Source organism: Gobio gobio (assembly GCF_949357685.1).
Source record: "Gobio gobio genome assembly, chromosome: 19".
NCBI classification, from domain to species: Eukaryota; Metazoa; Chordata; class Actinopteri; order Cypriniformes; family Gobionidae; genus Gobio; species Gobio gobio.
Genome location: NC_137112.1, coordinates 9,909,494 through 9,931,292, shown reverse-complemented (window position 1 = coordinate 9,931,292; position 21,799 = coordinate 9,909,494). Strand labels below are relative to the sequence as shown.

The 21,799-nt window shown below is 37.9% G+C and overlaps 2 protein-coding genes across 2 annotated transcripts in view; one reads left to right on the top strand and one right to left on the bottom strand.

Moving 5' to 3' along the window:
- acap3b (ArfGAP with coiled-coil, ankyrin repeat and PH domains 3b) overlaps positions 1-13,489 on the bottom strand; it is a 148,944-nt gene extending 135,455 nt beyond the window's left edge. Inside the window, exon 1 of the mRNA XM_079843738.1 lies at positions 13,282-13,489. Within this exon, the coding sequence (XP_079699864.1) occupies positions 13,282-13,328 (47 nt within the window). The 5' untranslated portion in view covers positions 13,329-13,489. The remainder of the gene's footprint in view (positions 1-13,281) is intronic.
- A 4,736-nt stretch (positions 13,490-18,225) lies between these two features.
- Positions 18,226-21,799, top strand: part of pusl1 (pseudouridine synthase like 1) — a 42,104-nt gene continuing 38,530 nt past the window's right edge. The window contains exons 1-2 of the mRNA XM_079844518.1: positions 18,226-18,490; positions 18,576-18,633. Coding sequence (XP_079700644.1) covers positions 18,426-18,490; positions 18,576-18,633 — 123 coding nt within the window. The 5' untranslated portion in view covers positions 18,226-18,425. The remainder of the gene's footprint in view (positions 18,491-18,575; positions 18,634-21,799) is intronic.

The window sequence follows — 21,799 nt, the reverse complement described above, 5'->3', positions numbered from 1 at the left end:
ATGGCTTTTCCCCTACGCTTTATACAGTATAAAAAATGAAATTGTTGCCATGATTTAAATACAGCAATTCTTATTTTTCCAACTATACGTGCACTACAGACAGAAGTGTGGTCAAGCATGGTCATATAATGTGCTCTGGTTCCGTTCCTTGTCATCTTAAACCATACATTCTTCTCATGCATTCCAGCCAGCCGATTAAGGAAGCCCATCCATTAGAAACACATGCTGAGTTCCAGGGTCACGACCCCATATCTGTCTGTTTCCTTCACTGTAGGATCCAGGAGAAAAGTGGTAGTTTCCTGTAACTATAGTGACCAAACAGAAAATACACTGTTGTTGCCCTTTTGAGAGACTATAAAAGGCTATCACTTGTTCTGCATGTTCAGAGCTTGCTTTGACAGCTCTGAATGTACTGTCAGGTGTTACAACAGCGTGAATCAAGTTTGTCAGAACTGTTTACTCAAGTCACCATTTTGACTGATTTAGTTGTTTGACGACTCTGTCTTAATCCACAGAGGAAGTAATGAGGCTTGATGTAAACCGACCACATACATCAGAGTGAATGTGGGCCAATGTAAATGGACACATTTCTGTGAAAGGGAGGTGTGACAGGAGTTGTCACATGCCAGTTATACTGCATTGTCAAAGAAGAGGCCGCTGGCGGTCATGGGTTAAGAATGAATGAATGACAGGTGTGTGAATAACTTTACCTTTGAATTCGTGAAAAGGCTGCGGTGGAAAACTGTTTGCCAAATGCTTTCACGCTGACACTCACTGACAATGCTTTCTTGAAAACACATACACAAAAGCAGACTTCACAAAAGAGGGCCAGTCACTTTTAAATGGTCAAATTTATATTGCAAGTTGTACTGTTATAGCTATGCTTTTGTAGCCAGACAAGCCAGAACCATATCAAGCTGTTGGGTCTGGGAACACACCATTGGCAGGGCTCAATCCGAGGGGCGGGATAAACGGATGTCTTTCAAATTCCCTCTGCACGCAATAGGATAGCGCTACAACCAACCAGAGCAACGAAGAAGGTGAAGCAGAGCAAGTTGATAGATTAAACTTTTGCTGTATACCAGTCAGCAAAACTCTGAACACATCTTCCCTTTCTTAAAGGGTTAGTTCACCCAAAAATGAAAATTCTGTCATTAATAACTTACCCTCATGTCGTTCGACACCCGTAAGACCTCCGTTCATCTTCGGAACAGAAATGAAGATACTTTAGTTGAAATCTGATGGCTCTGAAAGGCCTCCATTGGCACAATGCACTGTTCACTCTCAAGACCCTTAAAAGGTACTAAAGACGTCGTTACAAAATCCATCTCACTACAGTGGTTCTAAAATAACTTTATGAATCTGCGATAATAGTTTTTGTGCGCAAAAAAAACCTAAATAACGACTTACATAGTGATGACGATTTCAAAACAAGGCATCATGAAGCTTCGAAGCGTTATGAATCAGCGAGCCGAATCATGATTCGGATCGTGTGTCAAACCACCAAACTGCTGAAATTTGGCGATTCAAACCGCTGAATCGACTCGCTGACTCATAACGCTTCGAAGCTTCATGAGGCCGTGTTTTGAAATCGTCATCACTATGTAAGTCGTTATTTAGGGTTTTTTACTATTATCGCCGATTCATAAAGTTATTTTAGAACCACTGTAGTGAGATGGACTTTGTAACGACATCTTTAGTACCTTTTAAGGGTCTTGAGAGTGTAACGTGCACTGTGCCAATGGAGGCCTTTCAGAGCCATCAGATTTCAACTAAAATATCTTCATTTGTGTTCCGAAGATGAACAGAGGTCTTACGGGTGTCGAACGACATGAGGGTAAGTAATTAATGACAGAAATTTCATTTTTGGATGAACTAACCCTTTAAGAATGAAATCAGTGCCGTTCTTTGTTCTTTTCTCAAAGAAAAGCTTAACTCCAAGTCTTCCAGAGTCACGGCCAAAGCCGATTCGAACTCTGCCATCATTATGTTAAGCCTGCCCAACGACTCTATACACGATGTGATTGGCCGGACTAGAGTTTGGTTTTTCCAGCTCGCAAGCCAACGGAGAGTTGCTAGACGCCCTGGCTGCAAATTATATTTGCTGCCACTAGGGTGCGTCTAGATTTCTAGGCTAATGCTTTTGCGTCTCTGTGGCAGTACCATACCGCCGTACCCAAGGGGGCGATAGAGTTCAGATGTGCTTATGATCTAACTTACTCAGAAAAAATATTTTCAAACTGTTGCTCCAGTAGTTGACCTGAAAGAATAATAACAATAGAGAAAGAGAATTTAGATGAATCGCTGAGGCAACATGAAGATGTTGTGTTGCGGTACAAATCGCACAGACACAATTAAAGGGATAGTTCACCCAAAACTGAAAATGTACTCACCCTCAAGCCATCCTAGGTGTATATGACATTCTTCTTTCAGACGAATACAATCTGAGTCATATCAAAAAAATGTCCTGGCTCTTCCAAGCATTATAATGGCAGTGAATGGCAGCCCAAAATTTGAAGCCCAAAAAAAGAGCATCAATCCATTATAAAAGTAATCAAGTGGAGAAGTAATCTCTGGGAGTTAATAAAGGCCTTCTGAAGTGAATCGATGGGATTGTGTTAGAAAAATATCCATAAAATCTTATAAAGTAAGATATCTAGCTTCCAGCAGACCGCCTTCTGTATTGAACTTACACAGAAAGTGTAACGGTAATGCCTCTCGCAGTTCAAAACGCTTACACAACGTCCAACGTCATCGTTACGCCAGTTATGCTTTTTTCGTAAATTAAATACGGAAGGGGGTCTGGCAGAAGCTAGATATTTTGCTTTATAACATGTTAATTTATATATTTCTTACACAAACCCATCACTTCACTTCAGAAGGCCTTTATTAACCCCTGGAGACGTATCGATTACTTTTATAATGGAGAGATGCCTTTTTTTGTGTTTAAAATTTTGGGCTGCCATTATAAAGCTTGGATTAACCAGGAAATGTTGTAATATAACTCAGATTGTATTCATCTGAAAGAAGAATGTCATATACACCTAGGATGGCTTGTGGGTGAGTAAATCATGGGCTAATTTTCATTTTTGGGTGAACTATCCCTTTAAGAAAGCAATTGTGTTGATCTTGTACAGTTTCAAGGTTAATTTCTAAATAAGGAAACGTTCAAATCAAAATGTAGTCCTGCAAGTCCTGGCAACTCGCGAGACACTCTCTGTGTCCAAATATGCTTACTTCACTACTATACAGTGGTGGGCTGTCAGGGCCTTCTCTGCTGGCCCTGTCAAAATAAAATAAATTATTCAAAATAAAATGAAATTAAATGAATTTGTGTTTGAACATGTCTAAATTCACTTACTGTCAATTTCAGTATGTTACAATTATATTTCCAGAAAGAATGTGGTTATTTTTTGTGAGGCTGCCGCTGAGCTGTATTTCCCATATGTCATCATCTAAATCAGGGGTGTCCAATCCTGCTCCTGGAGGGTCACTGTCCTGCAGAGTTCGGCTCCAACCCCAATTAAAAAAAACTAATCAAGGTCTTATTAGGCATACTAGAAACTTCCAGACAGGTGTTGAGGCAAGTTGAAGCTAAACTCTGCAGGACAGTGGCCCTCCAGGACCGACTTTGGACACTCCTGATCTAAATGCATCACAGCTCCATGGACCAGCACTAGTAGCTAGCCTTCCGTTGAAACGGCCATTTTCCATTTGATCATAACTTTGACTGACGTGTCTTTAGCCAATCAAATTTTGATGTGTAGTGATAGAACGCTCCAGAGGTGTGGTGTTGTTATGCCGGCGGCGTGGGGTAGGGATGCGCGGTATACCGGTACTGGGAAAATACCGGTATGTATTTTATTTCAAACGGTACGATATCAAGATTTTGCTCATTTCGGTATATACTGCTGTTCCGAAGTTCACCGCTAGGTGGCAGTGCGCTACCCAAACTGACGCGAAACCGGCAAATGTCATGTGGCGCCATAGAGGAACAAAATTAATACAGCAGTTGAATCTCACTCAACACGCACAAAAGGAGTTAATAAAGAGAGGATTAGACGTGAAATTTGGAATTACTTTGCTTATAAAACTGCTGAAGAACCATCAAACCTTGCCAAGCATCTGCCACTTGCCCATCCTGACTTGTACAAGACATTAAGAGATTGACAGGTGAGTGCATAAATCAAACGATCTAATTTATACATTTATTTTCTTTTAACACTGATCAACGCACATACATAAGATCGTATCGTTTAAATATAATGAATTCTCCAGCGTTCGTTTCAACCAATGACATTTAGATTTCATAATATTTACACGCATACTATTGCACTATATTCGCGTAAGACATAACCAACTGTGTTTATGTGACTGCTCACTAAAGATGGACATTTGACATAAGTTTGTGTGTATTTGACTAAGGAAAAACAACTTAATTTGGAATGCGCGACGCTCTTTAGGCTTGTCTGTTTGTTGTTGGTATGAGCACAAAGAAAACTCTCTCTTAGCTCACATCCCATGTATGATGGAATGCTATAAAATCGCTCGCATGTTCAAATTGGCAAGTTTTAAAAAGACATGTCATGGGCAGTGATTTCCGTCAGCTGTCCCGAAACGAAAGCATAAGTTTTGAATCGGAGCGCGCAGATTGCTTTTATAGTGCATGTGTGATGTCTTTTGAAGCTAGAAGCAATTTGCTCATTTTGAGAGCTAGAGAACGGAGTATTGCTGAAATTACTTTGCAAAAAAATCGGAGTAAAATTATGCGCCAAAATTCAGACCCTGTATGGTATCGATTCAATATCGGTACTTCGGTATTAGATTGTGGTACCGTACCGAAGCTAAAATTGTGGTATCGAGCCATCCCTAGCGTGGGGTGTGTTGATCGTTAGTGAAGGCCCTGACTGAAACCCCACGGTACGCTTCTGCAACTACTATAGAATGCTAGCCTAGATGCCAGCCAAACTTAGCCCCGCCCACAACATTTGAGGTCGGGAAGTTCGGTCTGGACTTGATCCGTTGTGGAGCGACTATGCTCAAACCAGAACTGTTTGGACCAATCAAATTGTCAGGGCGGGCTTTATACGATGATGGACAGATGATCCACAGTAACGTAATCATCCACGTCACCAAAGAGCGCTTGGGTTGAATTCGTACAAATCCTAAATGGAGAATTTGTTCGGATATGCATTCACCTTCACTATTTCTCTCAAAAATGATGATCGTGTTGGTAAAGTACTCTGTGTATCCTTCAATTCTTTTTTTACAAAGATTGTTTACACTCATCATCTTCTTCTACTTCCAGCGTGCGTGCAGTTGAGTTCTGTTGACAACTATGCGTCGCTCCGTTGCTCTGATTGGTTGTAGGTCTGTCCAATTGAGTGCAGAGGCATTTTCTTTCCTGGTTCGGTTGAAACACGCCTCATAATCACAGCCCAATGGAGCAGATCAGACTCATATTCTGACTAGTTTGAGTATGACGACGTCAGGCTAATAAAATGTGCAAAAAAAGTAATATGCCAAGTAGGTAGGATGTCCACATACTCATTTTTTAAATATTAATTTCAGGGGAATACTTTATTTTCTTTTGTGTTCCCCAGAAAGGATGAGTAAATCTTTTACAGAATTTTAAGCAAACTTTATTATATATTATTGTGACATTTCCACAGAAATTCACAGGTGAAAGAGGTCCATTGTCTATTGACAATAACGAACAAAATATGAAGCACATCACCTTAAAAGTCGGTTTCGAATCTGCGTGACAAACTTGGGAAGATTGCATTAGAAGTGTTCACCCTCGTGCAAAATTGTGGATTCCTTTTGAAATGACTGGATTTTGCCCATGAAAATTTGCACTAACAGTAAATATCCGTGCTATAGATACAAAGAAAGTTGTTCAATTGTGGTCAAATTGTACTAGTTTAATAACACCAGCATAAACTTTGTTTTACTGTGCCTCAGGTCAACAAAAAAAAAACATAATAACAATGGTAACATGTCAAATGTATTATGTCCGGAAAAGCACTACACACCTACACGCCTGCACAACATACTTCATCAACGGTCTAGACGGAAGTTTTTCATCTAATTCAGGACATGCTATAAAAGTACAGGAATTCAGATGCAACCCTGTCCCACCTAGATGCCTGTATTACAATCAACGGATTGTGACTTCTTCAGTGCAGTATGTACCGCAGCCACACCTGATTTCTCTTAATACTCTGCTCTAAAGTTTCCTGGCTGCAGGTCGACGCATGTAGAAACCAGCAAGTCTACAGCTCCACCTTTCCTAAAGCTGACAGCCTGCTTGAATTGACTGGGAAGATCATTCCGGTTCCTGCCTCCTACTCTCAACGTCCCAGTTTTACCGTGTTACACAACAGCAGCAGCAGCCGGCTGTCCGTCAACATGTCCACATACACACTGGGGTGCCCGCCAATTTTGTTCTGTTCATTTTATGGCTGGAGTGACTCAGTGGAAGATCGTGTTTAGTGTGAAAGAGTAGTCCTTAAAGATTTCTGTAGATGCTCCAGTTACTTTATAACTGGAAATTGTGGAAATTGTGAAATTCCTTTCTGTGTCTTCTTGTAGTCTATAGGAAGGAAGTGTGTAATACGAGTTTGAGTTATTGCCATCACAAGTATAAATTATGTCTTTAACATGCCAAGACAATGTCCAGCCATCGTTGAGCCATCTTGAGCATCTGTCAGCTCAGTTTTTGCGATGTGTTTCACAATGTGTCAAAACTAGTCAGAGACTGACGACGGCTTTTAGGATGATTGAGCATGTTGAATTGGCGTCGGTCAGTCAGTTCTTTTCAAGAACCAATGAGGTTCATTCTCGTGTTATGCAGCACGTTTGAGCTTAAACAAGAACCAATGAGGTTCATTCCCGTGTTACGCAGCACGTTTGAGCTTCAACAAGAACCAATGAGGTTCATTCTCGTGTTATGCAGCACGTTTGAGCTTCAACAAGAACCAATGAGGTTCATTCTCGTGTTACACAGCACGTTTGAGCTTCCTCAAGGACCAATGAGGTTAATAAAAACCATCAAACCTTGCCAAGCATCTGCCACTTGCCCATCCTGACTTGTACAAGACATTAAGAGATTGACAGGTGAGTGCATAAATCAAACGATCTAATTTATACATTTATTTTCTTTTAACACTGATCAACGCACATACATAAGATCGTATCGTTTAAATATAATGAATTCTCCAGCGTTCGTTTCAACCAATGACATTTAGATTTCATAATATTTACACGCATACTATTGCATTATATTCGCGTAAGACGTAACCAACTGTGTTTATGTGACTGCTCACTAAAGATGGACATTTGACATAAGTTTGTGTGTATTTGACTAAGGAAAAAACTTAATTTGGAATGCGCGACGCTCTTTAGGCTTGTCTGTTTGTTGTTGGTATGAGCACAAAGAAAACTCTCTCTTAGCTCACATCCCATGTATGATGGAATGCTATAAAATCGCTCGCATGTCCAAATTGGCAAGTTTTAAAAAGACATGTCATGAGGTTAATTCTCGTGTTACGCAGCACGTTTGAGCTTCCTCAAGAACCAATGAGGTTCATTCTCGTGTTATGCAGCACGTTTGAGCTTCAACAAGAACCAATGAGGTTCATTCTCGTGTTACGCAGCACGTTTGAGCTTCCTCAAGGACCAATGAGGTTCATTCTCGTGTTACGCAGCACGTTTGAGCTTCCTCAAGGACCAATGAGGTTCATTCTTGTGTTACGCAGCACGTTTGAGCTTCCTCAAGAACCAATGAGGTTTATTCTCGTGTAATGCAGCACGTTTGAGCTTCAACAAGAACCAATGAGGTTCATTATCAAGTTATGCACCACGTTTGAGCTTCAGCAAGAACCAATGAGGTTAATTTGTGTTCCGAAGATGATCAAAATTCTTACGGATTTAGAACGACATTAGGGTGAGTAAAAAATGACAAATTCATTTTTGGGTGAATAATCCCTTTAACATTTGCGGCAATGGGCCAAATAACACATATGTCTCGACTCTTATGTAGATCATTGCAACTATTCTGGGCCTCTAAAAGTGCTAATCATTTCTTTTAAAAAATAACAGTTTTAAAAAGTACTTTCACAGGAACTCTCCCTTCAATAGACTATCTAAAAATATCAGAAGGTGACAAGTGTGTCTGAATGTGCTGAATGTAAATGACACTTTGCTACAAGATAAACCCATCCAGCCATTCTCCAAACCGCTTGTCCTATAGGATAATGGGGATAAACTGTCATTTTTCACCCAAATCTGCAGTCTGGTTCTTCATGTATGGTCCCTAGAGAGTGTTAGAGAGTGAAGCTGGGAATACTGGATGTCTGCCCAGAACATCGAGCCCTTGCCGAGACTGCACATCTCCATGACCCTGCTGCCTGTCTTTCAAAAGTCCTTGATGCCTCAGAGGCACAAAGAGGGCAGAGCTCAGAGCTTCACTGACAGTTTGCTGGATAAATGTCTACTGTATGTGCATGACGGGGTCACTGTGATTTCAACAAAGATGTTGATCCAGGAACATGTTTTACTTGGTGAAATCACGATCACCGCATGATGGAGTACTTAACGTCACTGCTGTAGAATGACGTTTATGATGCCTCAATGTCTGACACAGAAGATAAAAGATGAACTGAACAGATGGAGAACAAGTTCAGCATCTCCTGTGTCCTTCATGTTTGATGATCACAGACCCACATGACTGGCAGAAGCCGTGACTCACCTCATTAGAATTCATCTGAAGTGAATCTGCCCATGCTGAAATCTGCACGCCTGCTGACTAAACTACTGAAACCAAGACTTTCACAGTGCTGAGAACAATGACAGCACTAAAAATTAAATGATATTGCCATAATTCCGGCAAAGTTAGACACCAGGCTAGAAAATGAAAGGAATCGTTCATCAAAAAGCAAAAATTCTGTCTTCACTGACAGTATCAAAACCATAAGACTTTCTTTGCTGTACGGAACACAAAAAGAAAATAAAAAAAAAATGTCCAGGTAAAAAGTGTCATTCATAAAAGGTCAAAAGAGTCCAAAAACGATATCCCAGCCTTTTGAAGTTATAAGACGCATAGACTAAAATTCTATATTCATTAATCCAACGGCCACTGATTGAGACAATGAGCTGAAATATAAGAAACACATCAGTCGGATTTATGAACAAATCAATCAGATCAGTTTTTTTGAATTGGGTCAACAGTCTCATGGAAAACACCCAACACAAACAGATGGGACATTGCTAATTTTCTCATGTACTCAGTCTCACGAATTCCCCAGAGAAGATTTGAATAACAAATTATTAAATTCCAATCATACAAAGCTACTGCATACCCCTTTTAAACCAATGTATGAACCATTTTTATGAAACTTTTATGATTTGTGATTTTAAGCACTAGCTCCTGTTCATTGTAATTAAATGGAAAAGAGCAAATACAAACAAAAAAAAATCTAAATTGTCCAAATAAGTCCTTAGCAATATATATTACTAAAATGTATTATTTTATACATTTACGATAGGAAATGTACAAAATATCTTCATGGAACATGATCTTTACTTAAAGGATTAGTTCACTTCAAAATGTCCTGATATTTTTCTCACCCCCATCTCAACCAAGGTGTTCATGTCTTTCTTTCTTCAGTCGAAAAGAAATCAAGTTTTTTGATGTAAACATTCCAGGATTTTTCTTCACATAATGGTTTTCAATGGCAACCAAAATGTTGAAGGTCCAAATCAATGCAGTTTCAAAGGAAGGGCTTCAGAGGCTCTGCCCGATCCCAGACGAGGAATAGGGTCTTATCTAACCAAACCATCAAAAAAAAAAAAAGACAAATGAATATACTTTTTAACATAAGTTGCTCATCTTGTGCTGCTCTACGGCCGCCAGTGATTGGGCAATCACGTTGAGACGTCACACTAGAAGTAGGCGGAAGTACCGCCCCAACCAAACGTGCAAGGACTAATACAAACGCCCTTTACCAAAAAACACTCCATCTTCAACTTCAAAATTAAAGGGAGTTTATATTAGTCTTCGCATGTGCGCTTTGTAAATACGTGGGCGGTACTTCCGCCTACGTCTAGTGTGATGTTTTCGACGTGATTACCCAATCACTGGCGGCTGCAGAGCAGCGCAAGATGAGCAATTTAGGTTAAAAAGTATATTAATTTAAAAAAATATATAGAAAATGACCGATGGTCGGCACCAATAGCCTCGTGGGCAGTGCGCTGACATATAGTGCTGTTGCGCTTCGGGCGACCCGAGTTTGAGTCCCGGCTCGTGGACCTTTCCCGATCCCGTCCCCCTCTCTCTCTCTCTCTCCCACTTCGCTTCCTGTCTACCTACTGTCCTATCATAATTAAAAATCTTAAAAAAAAAAAAATTTAAAAAAAAGAAAAGAAAATGACCGATGGTTTGGCTAGATAAGACCCTATTCCTCGTCTGGGATCGGGCAGAGCCTCTGAAGCCCTTCCTTTGAAACTGAATTAATTTGGACCTTCAATATTTTGGTTGGAATTGAAAACCATTATGTGAAGAAAAATCCTGGAATGTTTTCCTCAAAAAAAAACGTATTTTCTTTTCGACTGAAAGAAAGACATGAACATCTTGGTTGAGATGGGGGTGAGAAAAATATAAGGACATTTTCATTTTGAAGTGAAGTAATCCTTTTAAGCTGCAGTCCGTAACTTTTTGCGCTCTAGCGGTTAATACACAGAACTGCACGCGTCTTGCGGAAGAACATTGCAGTCGGAGCTACTTCTCTCTGTTTATGTCTATGGCGAGTCACGCAGGGACTGTGCTCCTCCGCCACGGTTCCTCCCAGGCCACTCTGAAATAGTCCCAATATAAACACTTATTATAAGTGTACCATAACGATTCAGGGTAAGAAAAAAAACACTGTTTGGAAAATGGATTCATGTTGGACATTCTCATTATATAATTTTTGTAAATCTTGAACACAAAAAAAGTTACGGACAGCAGCTTTAAAGGGATAGCTCACCCAAAAATGAAAATTCTGAAATTCATTCAAAAGATGATATTTTGAAAACTGTTTGTAACCAAGCAGATAGAGCAACCATTGACTACCATAGTAGGAGAAAAATACTATGGTAGTCAATGGTTGCTCTATCTGCTTGGTTATAAACAGTTTTCAAAATATCGTCTTTTGTGTTCAGCAGAACAAAAACTCATACAGGTTTGGAACAACTTGAGGGTGAGTAAATGATGGCAGAATTAAAATTTTTGGGTGAACTATCCCTTTAATATCCTAATGATTTTTGGCATAAAAGAAAAATCGATAATTTTGACCCATACACTGAATTGTTGGCTATTGCCACAAATATACCCGTGAGACTTATGACACATTTATGTATTTATATTATGCTCATGATTATATTTATATGCATGTCATGCATTTTCTATTATATCCTCCTGAGAACCAGGAGAAAAAGTTCTGTGAATTTTGTATTTTTGAAAAATTATATTTTATTCATATATGCTATACCCTCTGTAGAGGACACCAGGACTCAATGAAAAAAAAAATACATGAATAGACAAAAACAATGCGATTTTTGTTTTTAAATCACAAATCAATTTTTAGATTTCAGGATTTTTTTATTCCAAAATTTGTACATAGATGATTCTCAACTATGTTATGTAAGATATAACAGAACGATTTGATATATCATTTTCCTTTATGCAATATATAAAATGGTGATAAGCGGGGTTTCCCATTATATACAATACATCTATCTCAATGTATCAATATATTATATCTATATGTATATGTATCTCAATGTATACATTGTGTAACCCAATTGCATATTAATGTGTTCTTGGGGAAACATGTAATGAAGAAAAAATGTAATAATGTGAGTAGTAATTGGCAAGATTTTCATAATAATATCTAATATTTCATAGGAATATTGAAACATAATTTCTTTCCCTAGTCTCTCACTCACAGAATGCCTGATAAACATGCTTTAAGTCACGGTGTCCTCTACAGTGGAAATCGATGACCTGTAACAAAAAGTCATATTTTGATATGAAACCCCATAACATTTTCCTGAGATGTTGATTTATTTGTCAGATTTAAATCATTACAAAATATTGTCATTTTCCATAAGAGTGTTAAAATGTGATCACTAAATTAATGTCAGTCAAGCCAAAACCATTGTGCCATGTAAGATGTCAGAGAAATTCACTAAAATATAATGTCCACAACAGAGGACAAAAGACTATTCCTGGGTCCCAGGAGGATATTATGTTGTAATTCACATTGTTTAGCATCGCTGTTTTTAATGTGCTATATAAATACACTTTACCTACGACTTTGTAAATAATGGCAATTTTCATTTTTGGGTGAACTATCCCTTTAAGTCAGTGGTTCTCAACCTTTTTGACTCCTAGTTGAATCAATGGCTTTAAAAAAAATCTATTTATGACTATTATAATTAATTGCGATGACTGGCAACAAAAAGCCTTAGTATTAATTACCATTTTTCTGTAGCATTTTATTATGCATCGTGCATGCAAGCTGTGATAATGAATGCTACTGTAACATATATTCAAGAAACCTGTGCAGTTGTGCATGTAAATGGCCAGTGTCCCTGCATTAGTAATAATGATACTTGGCGTGTGAAACAGCAACGCCCCCCTTCATGAATTCATCTGAACATCCCCACTGCATTAGGTTTTCATGTGATGCTTTTGCATTAGGCTGGACCGGTTAATCTCATTTATTTCAGTAAATGATTCAGCCGAACAGCATCTGTAACACAACTATACAACAAACCAGCGAAACTGGGCTATTGCAGCTAAAGATCCGTGTCCTTAAAAAGCCCTCATTCATTCAACTGGTCCCTCATGAACAGGGCGAATGTCCTCATAACCTAGTAAGATGCCGAGCGAGACAGCATTTTAGGGCGCCTATGATGCCCAGTAGCACGCGCCTCCTGTGATGCCCTCAATAGCTCAAAAGCTACAATACGAGTACATGTTTAAAACCACAATATTATAAACGGAGGATAAAAGCCCGACCTGTTTTTAAGACTCATCGTATTTTAAAATAACCCCACAACGTCAAACAAAAATCCCGTTGGATCTTTTGTGTGACAATTAACCCTCAATTGACCATAAACACACATAGAAAACCCCACATCGCCGACGACGTTATGCCGTGTGTGTTGTTTAAAGAGAATCTGAACGTTCACATGCAAACAGGCGTCAGCTGTGGAACATGAGTGTGTTCTTACCTGAAACGGGGTGAATCTTTAATACATTCCTCAAAATCCACCGTCATGTTTGCAGTTATTCCGTCTTTCAGTTAAAAATGTAACACAGCATTGCCGGTGGCTGTAATACGCCTGAATGTAAAACGCAAGTGTATCCCCGGTAAAACAGTGACACTGTGACACACTGTTACAGATCTGTGTGTGGATCAGTTTCAGCGCCGTGCAAGCTAAGGGGCCGTCGTCAAAGTGCGGCAAAATATGATAAGGGAGCGTCTTTCAAATACGCATTTTTACTGTGTGGCTGCGTCCGAAACCTGGAAAATGCTGCCTTCGGAGGACACATTTCAAGGTAGGAAGGCACCAAGGCACGTCCGAATCTAACATTAGCTTCACTTCCTGTCCTCTGAGAGACCTTCATCTGGTCGGTTTTTGAAGGCAGCATATTTGCATCCTTCGCTGCCTTTGATATCCCACAATCCTGTGCTTTCCAATCTAGTTGAGCTGGAAAAAAAGATGGTGTCCAAAAGTTGCATTTTCTGGTCAGTTTGTGTGTAAATGTAGCCTACGTTTTTTACCATCATTTTCTACTTCTGATGTCATTTCTAGCGAGAATATATTTATTTTTGCAAAAATAAATTTTTGTGGATATTTTACTGAATTTATTTTACATAGTGCACCTTTAATCAAAATGTGTCTTTAGAATTTGTATTTATATATTTATTATTTATAACAGATATATTACAGATTTATATTTTCTGAACCACTTGTATGTGCTCACACCATAAATAATGTATGAAACACGTCTGGAAATGCTTTATTGTTCAGCTTCTCTCAGCAGAAAGAATATATTACTTGTTCCATTTAAGTCCAGTAAAACTTTTTAGTACTGTAGGCTAAAGCGCTTTCAAATACAAATCATTTCATAGCTGCATTATGAGCCATAATCTTATGCTATCCCTTAATGCTTTAACATTAAGGAATTAGGGCGATATGATCTATATGTTGATTGAATAAATGATCCACTGGCTGAGATCAAGCTATATGTATTTATTATTTTATATGTCAGATACAGACTTTTTAGTTGGGCTATTAAAAAATTAACTGCAAAAGAGAAATCAATGTATGGTGTTGTGTGTGGTGCGATAGAAGGCGGCCGTCTAATTTGTGATTGTATGAAACGTGATGAATATGGGCAATGTCCTGGACGCACGACTGAGCGCTCATGTACGTAAGAGATTCAAATATTAGTCCATTCATTCGAACTGTGTGCAAGCAGTTTTTTAAAAAGTATTAACGTAAATACAGTTGTTTTTTTTCTCTGGTGATTTGCATTTGTTATCATTGTACACTCCTGAGTGTGTCCTAAAACATGGCGGCGACTACCCATAATGCAATGCGCAATGACGTAGTTTCCCAGACTCTATAATGGTAGTGAATGGAGCTCAAGTCCAAAAAAGCGCATCCATCCATCCATCCATCCATCCATCCATCATAAAAGTAATCCATATGGCTGCAGTGGGTTAATAAACACCTTCTAAAGTGAAGTGATAGGTTTTTGTAAGAAAAACATCCATATTTAAAACTGTATAAACTAAAATAACTAGCTTCCGTCGACTTGTCCCAAAAGAGTACCTTCTGATGTGATGGGACGTAGGATGTAGGAGTAGTGACGCAAACAAATAGGGCTGGGCAACAAACTCCAGCTCCTCTTCTTTTATATCAAAATCCGACATTCCTCTTTGAAAATGAGTCTTTTAGACTGCTAATTCGTGACCAGTGTTTTGTTTTGCTCTATCCTCTGCGCTTCCGCGTTCATCATTACGTCATGTGCCAGGCCAGAGGTAACTCTTTTAGCATAAGTTATGGGATAATTTAAATTTTTGGATGAACTATCCCTTTAAGGAGTAGTTCACTTTAAAGGTCCCGTTTTTCCAGTTTTTTTGAAGCTTTGATTGTGTTTACAGTGTGCAATATAACATGTGTTCATGTTTCGCGTGTAAAAAAACAGTATTTTTCACACAATTTACTGATCTGTATACCGCTGTTTTCACTGTCCTAAAAACGGCTTGAGGATTTCCCTGTTCTATGAAGTCCCTCCTTCAAAAATACGTAACGAGTTCTGATTGTGCCAGCGGTTCCCGTGTTGTGATTCGACAGCAGCTTAGCGCACGTTGCCCGGAGAAGTCACGCCTCTTACCATAACGGGGAGATTCATGTCCTCAAAGTACAGCCCCTGAAGGCCAAACAAAGGTGATTTGAGTCTCTAACGTCATCACCGGCGGCCATCTTGTCACAGGCAAGTTTTCTGGCGGGCTCTGTGGTACCTGATGTAAGGTGAGTAAATACTCTTACCTCGCTGAAATCTTGATGGATTTACAAATCGTTTGGTTTCTGACAAACGTTATTAACGTGGCTATAATTCTGGATGGTTGAACAAATTATGAATAATTATTCATAAGCAGTGTCATAACGTGTCATAAACTGACGTTTATAACAAACCAAACAGTTTGAAAATCGGTATAAAATTGAGTTATGGTTATTTCAAAAGTACATGCACCATTAAAACACAATGTTACGAGTGAGCGAGCTGACTGTGGCAAGATGGCCGCCTCTTCTTCTTCTACACTGGTCTGGCTTGTATACTACATTGTTTTGAGTCAGTTTCAGTGGTTTCGTGTGTAGCCTACGCAGAAATTTCTTGAGACGAGGGAAAAAAAGATTGGATTGGGAAAGCTCTGGCTTCGTGTGGATGTGGCCTTACTCACCATCAAGCCATCCTAGGTGTATATGACTTTCTTCTTTCTGATGAACACAATTAGAGTTATATTAATAAATATACTGATGCTTTCAAGCTTTATAATGGCAGGGACGGGGTCCATTGAGTTTGAAGCTCAAAAAAGTGCATCCATCCATTATAAAAGTACTTTTAGTACTTTTAAAGGGGGTTAATAAAGGCCTTGTGAAGTGAATCAATGGGGCAAAATGCTTTCGCTACGTTCTAGTGATAGGTCGCGCCAGTTACGCTTTTTCAGTACGTTGAATATGGAAGGCAGCCTACAAAACTCTATCGATTCACTTTAGAAGGCCTTTATTAACCCCTGGAGCCGTGTGGAGCGCGTTTATGTTGAGTCTTGGGTGGATGCATTTTTTTGAGCTTGAGCCATTATAATGCTTGGATTAGCCAGGATATTTATTAATATAACTCTGATTGTATTCGTCTGAAAGAAGAATGTCATATACACCGGGATGGCTTAAGGGTGAATAAATCATGGGTTAATTAAATTTTTTTGGTGAATTATCCCTTTAACTTTCCTTATAACCAATAAAAAAATATTTTAAATATTTTTATTTTTACACCCCTTTACAATAAGGTCCCATTGACAAAGCATTAACTAATGCTAACATATACAGCCGTTCATTTAAAAAATTTATTATTATATGTTAAAAGAAACATTAACTTACTGCGGAAGTGTGTGTTAGTTCATGTTAACTAATGTTAAAGCCACAATATGTAATTTTTCATATCCAAACCCTCACCCGTCTAATAAAAAGCACAATATATTAAAGCATCTTTGGTGTTTCCATGATTTCTACAAAATAAAGCGGGAAATCGAGGGTAACGTGGGTATGATGTCATTGATAGGTGATTTTTTCAAATTTTTTCCTGGTTAAAATTGATTATTTCTCTGGATTTAAACATTTGGAAACATTTGGGATAATGTAAGTACACAAGTCAACAAAATATAACACTGTTCTGGTTTTTGGATATTTTAATCCAAAAATCTTACGTATTGTGCCTTTAACAAATGAAACTTTATTGTAACGTGTTACTGTGTGAGCAAATAAAATCAAAGATCAAATAATTATTTTAAGAGCTTCACACAATGCCTGCTTTGCTTCACAATAATAATAAAATGTTATTTAATTAATGTTACCCATAATTAATAACCCTTTCACCTAAAAATCATCCATATCATTCCAAAATATTAAACTAGAAATGCAGTTGAAAAAAATAAACGAACAACAGTCTGTTTCTACATTCTGCAAAACTCACATTTAGTATCCATATCTGTATAAAATCTTTAAAAAAAGTTTAACAGTGAGCTTTGTTTTTTTATTAATGCAAAAAAATTAAATAAAAAAAATTACATGTAAATACAACTCAAAACAACAAAAAAACAAAACAAAACATACGGATATGTAAATTAAAGTAAGTCATGCCAGGGGTAAAATAACAATTTAATGTAACAAAAAGCTTCATAGGCCCTTCTTGCTTTTATGTTTTTAATTTGATCTAATGTAGAACCATATTGTTTAATTTATTTTATAAAATGTTCAAAGCTTGGCTTAGCTTTAGCCCATTTTTTTACATGAATGTGATATTTTCCAAGTTAAAGTTGCACAACTGGAAGCACAATTGTACTTTTGGAATCAATATTGTCTTGTACGAAGAAAAATACTACAGATCAATTTGTATACATGTTCCAAACAATCTAGAAACAAAACATTTTTGAATATATAAACTAAAAAAAAAAAAAGATGAGTCACAGATTCTTTGGCATTGCCACAGAATTCACATAAGTTTTCAATCTTCATATGGAAACGTTTAAGTAACTCCTTGACAGGGTAAATTCTGTGTACAATTTTATATAATTTTATTATTAATACAAATTGAGCTTTAAGTTCGCCCCCTTCTGTCAATCATCATTACGTAAATGCCTACGTCAGGTTTGTCCCTGTTCCCGCTGATTTTTTTGAATGTTTTTTTGCCGGCCTCCCATACCGCCTTTAAATTTCCAACACTTAGAAAATAAATATTCTCAAATAAAGCCACACACGGTATAAACATAAATACTCTTTATACGGCAAACAGGTCTCAAGACTGAAAAGATGTGTGTTTTAACTAATTTGTCAGTTGAACGCCTTTTTTTTTTTAAACAGGCATCGCTTTGGGTTCTAAACGTCAGACAGCAGCTGAGTTTTCCTTTGAGGCGCTCACACATGGCTCTAATTTTTAACATGACTAGTATCGTTCGTGTTTGTTACGGCATTATTTTGGCTATACGACGTTTAAATCATATTTTGACGTATGTGTGATACGTACGCTGCTTTTTCCATTTTTAACGCCTCGTATTGACAAACTTTAAACGTATATACCAGGAAACATGCAACACTCCGCCGTCACCGCCCGTTATTTAATCTTTTTCCAATACGCAGGGACCAAATACAGGTGTGTCTCCATGACAAGCACAGCCACGCTTCTTCCTTATTGAGCTGTTGTAACATCACATGTCTGCTTGTCATTCTGTCCTCAGTGGCGTGATGAAAACACCAGCCGATCAAGCTGTAGAGGGGGTTCAGAATCATTTAGAGGTCAGTCTCTGCCTGACAACCAAAAACAGCTGACTGGCTCAAATAGTTTTCCCCCATGACTGATGCAATTCTTTTTCTTTACACTTGAAAATGTGTTTAAAATGTCCATTGAAATCCACAGTCCAGTTCTCTATTTTACTCATCTGCATTCAAATCTCAAAACATCTGTCATGCTCTTTAAAGCAATATATCTGCTCATTAAATTGCATTTCTTTTGGAAATGGAATATAAATATTTTGTGGTAAAATCCCTGTGTGATACATTTCTGTTGGATAGCTGCTCTTGCATGGATTGGATTGTCTCTGATTTAATTTATTGCACAAAAAAGTAGTGAAATACACTCATTTGTAGGACTGCACAATATATTGAAATATCGCAAATGTACATATCGCAATATGCATAACGCAAGGGCACACAATATCTGAATGATTTTAATAGGCTACTTCAACATTGTGAAAAGTGTATGTTTTAGGTCAACGCATATAGCAGAGAATAGACTGGTCACACGACTGTTACTTATGTGACTTGCTTGATGTTAAAAAGAGTTATTAAACACAATAACTTGCGAAAAATAACTCCTTGCAGTCTAGCACTGTCTGACACGCACACCGAAACGTGCGCACAAGCCGTTCTTTTTTCCGTGTCTTGATACACACTCAAACTGTCAATGCTTTCTTTTCCTAGAAAGAATGTGAAACACATAAATGGTATCATTCTCAGTTTTTAAATATTTTTTAAATTATAATTTAAATAGATTTTACACATTTAAAGCAATATCGCATTATTTAACAAGAATATCAAATTTTTCTTTAATATCGCCCAGCCCTACTCATTTGTCAAGGATATAACACAATAAAGTTATAAACTTGTTTCCATCGCGGTCCTTGATGTAAAGCACACACTTCACTCCTAGCAACAGGTACAGTGGTATAGTATAAATACAAAATTAAAATACATTTACAAAAATTACACATACAGACCAAATACTAATACAAATTAATCACTAAAACAACCTTTCTAAGAACCAACTTTTAACTTTCATACTAAAACTAGCCATACTTTTAATATCCATTGGGGCCATTGTAAGTCCACTGAAAGTGTCAGTTCAGTGTTGGTTCAGTTCAGTTCAATAACTAAAGTTAATCAATTATGAAATTAGTTCAGGGGTCCGTTCTTCGTACCACGCTTAAAGGGATAGTTCACCCAAAAATGAAAATTAGCCCATAATTTACTCACCCTTAAGTCATCCTAGGTGTATATGACATTCTTCTTTCAGACGAATACAATCGGAGTTATATTAAAAAAGTCCAGGCTAATCCAAGCATTAGAATTTGATTAATAGTTGCTCTGTTTTTGAAGTCCATAAAAAGTGCATCTGTCCGTCAAATAACTGCTCCACGCGGCTCTGGGGTGTTAATAAAGGCCTTCTGAAGCGAATCGATGCGTTTGGGTAAGAAAAATATCCATATTTAAAACTTTATCAAGTAAACTTTCGTCCGACCGCCTTCGGTGGAAAAGTGTTGAATGTTGAAAGTGAAACTCAAGATGCGTACGTGAGGTCATGACGAGCGGACCTGGTCGCGTTAGTCTTTCAATCGGCAGGGGAACTTTCAACACTTTTTCCATAAATTGAACAGGGAAGGCGGGCGGTCGAAAGTTTACTTGATAAAGTTTTAAATATGGATATTTTTCTTACACAAACGCATCGATTCGCTTCAGAAGGCCTTTATTAACACCCCAGAGCCGGGTGGAGCACGTCATTTGACGGACAGATGCACTTTTTATGGATTTCATAAACAGAGCAACTATAAATCCAATTCTAATGCTTGGATTAGATTGGACTTTTGTAATATAACTATAATATAAGAAGAATGTCATAAACACCTAGAATGACTTGAGGGTGAGTAAATTATGGGCTAATTTTCCTTTTTGGGTGAACTATCCCTTTAATACATCTGAGATGATTTGACAGATCCCAGATCTTTTAATCGTGATAAATGAATTTGCGGATTGGATTAAAATATCTGTATTAAATGATCTAAGATTACTGCGCGTTCTTGTGTTCACTGAAGAGGGTAGATGCATCGATACTCAAAACCACGATTAGCAGTGCAGCGATTGGAATTTGACCCCCACAAATTTCTGGACCTTTTTTAAGGAACCGGCCAAACGACCAAACCAACATAAACATTATAATACATAAATTATAAATGTTTTTTTAAAACCTTATTCCCAATTATTTATATTCACGATTTTATAGTATTTGTACACCCTTTACATTTTTATTTCTATGTTGTAATTAGCAATTCATTCATTTTTTTTAATTAAATTTGAAGCAGATTTGTTACATGACAGCATTAATTAAAGTTTCTTAAAGGGGTGGTTGCATGCAATTTCACTTTTTTAACTTTTGTTAGTGTGTAATGTTGCTTCTTGAGCATAAACACTATCTGCAAAGTTACAGTGCCGAAAGTTCAATGCAAACGGAGATATTGTCTTTTAAAGTTATGGCAGTTTATTGCCTACAAAAACGGCCGGTTTGGACTACAACAAGCTTCTTCCCGGGTTGGTGACATCATAAACCCTTGCTATTAACATAAACACTGCCCCCACGAACACGCAACAAAGTGCAACAGTCATTACGAAAGCGAGAGAGCTGTGGCAGAACTACAAACTACATTTGGCCATCTAACCAATCTAAAACCATTGAGTTTTTCGGAGGGATGGGCTTCATAGAAGCAGGAACCAAACGAGCCGTTCAAAGGACAGTGGAGACAGCGGTGTGGAATAAAAGTAAAATATAAGAGAAATATTGCGTTTTTAAAAAAAATAAGTATTAAAGGGTTAGTTCACCCAAAAAAGAAAATTCTGTCATTAATTACTTACCCTCATGTCGTTCGACACCCGTAAGACCTCCGTTCATCTTCGGAACAGAGATGAAGATATTTTAGTTGAAATCTGATGGCTCTGAAAGGCCTCCATTGGCACAATGCACTGTTCACTCTCAAGACCCTTAAAAGGTACTAAAGACGTCGTTACAAAGTCCATCTCACTACAGTGGTTCTACAATAACTTTATGAATCAGCGAGAATAGTTTTTGTGCGCAAAAAAACCCCTAAATAACGACTTACATAGTGATGACGATTTCAAAACAAGGCATCATGAA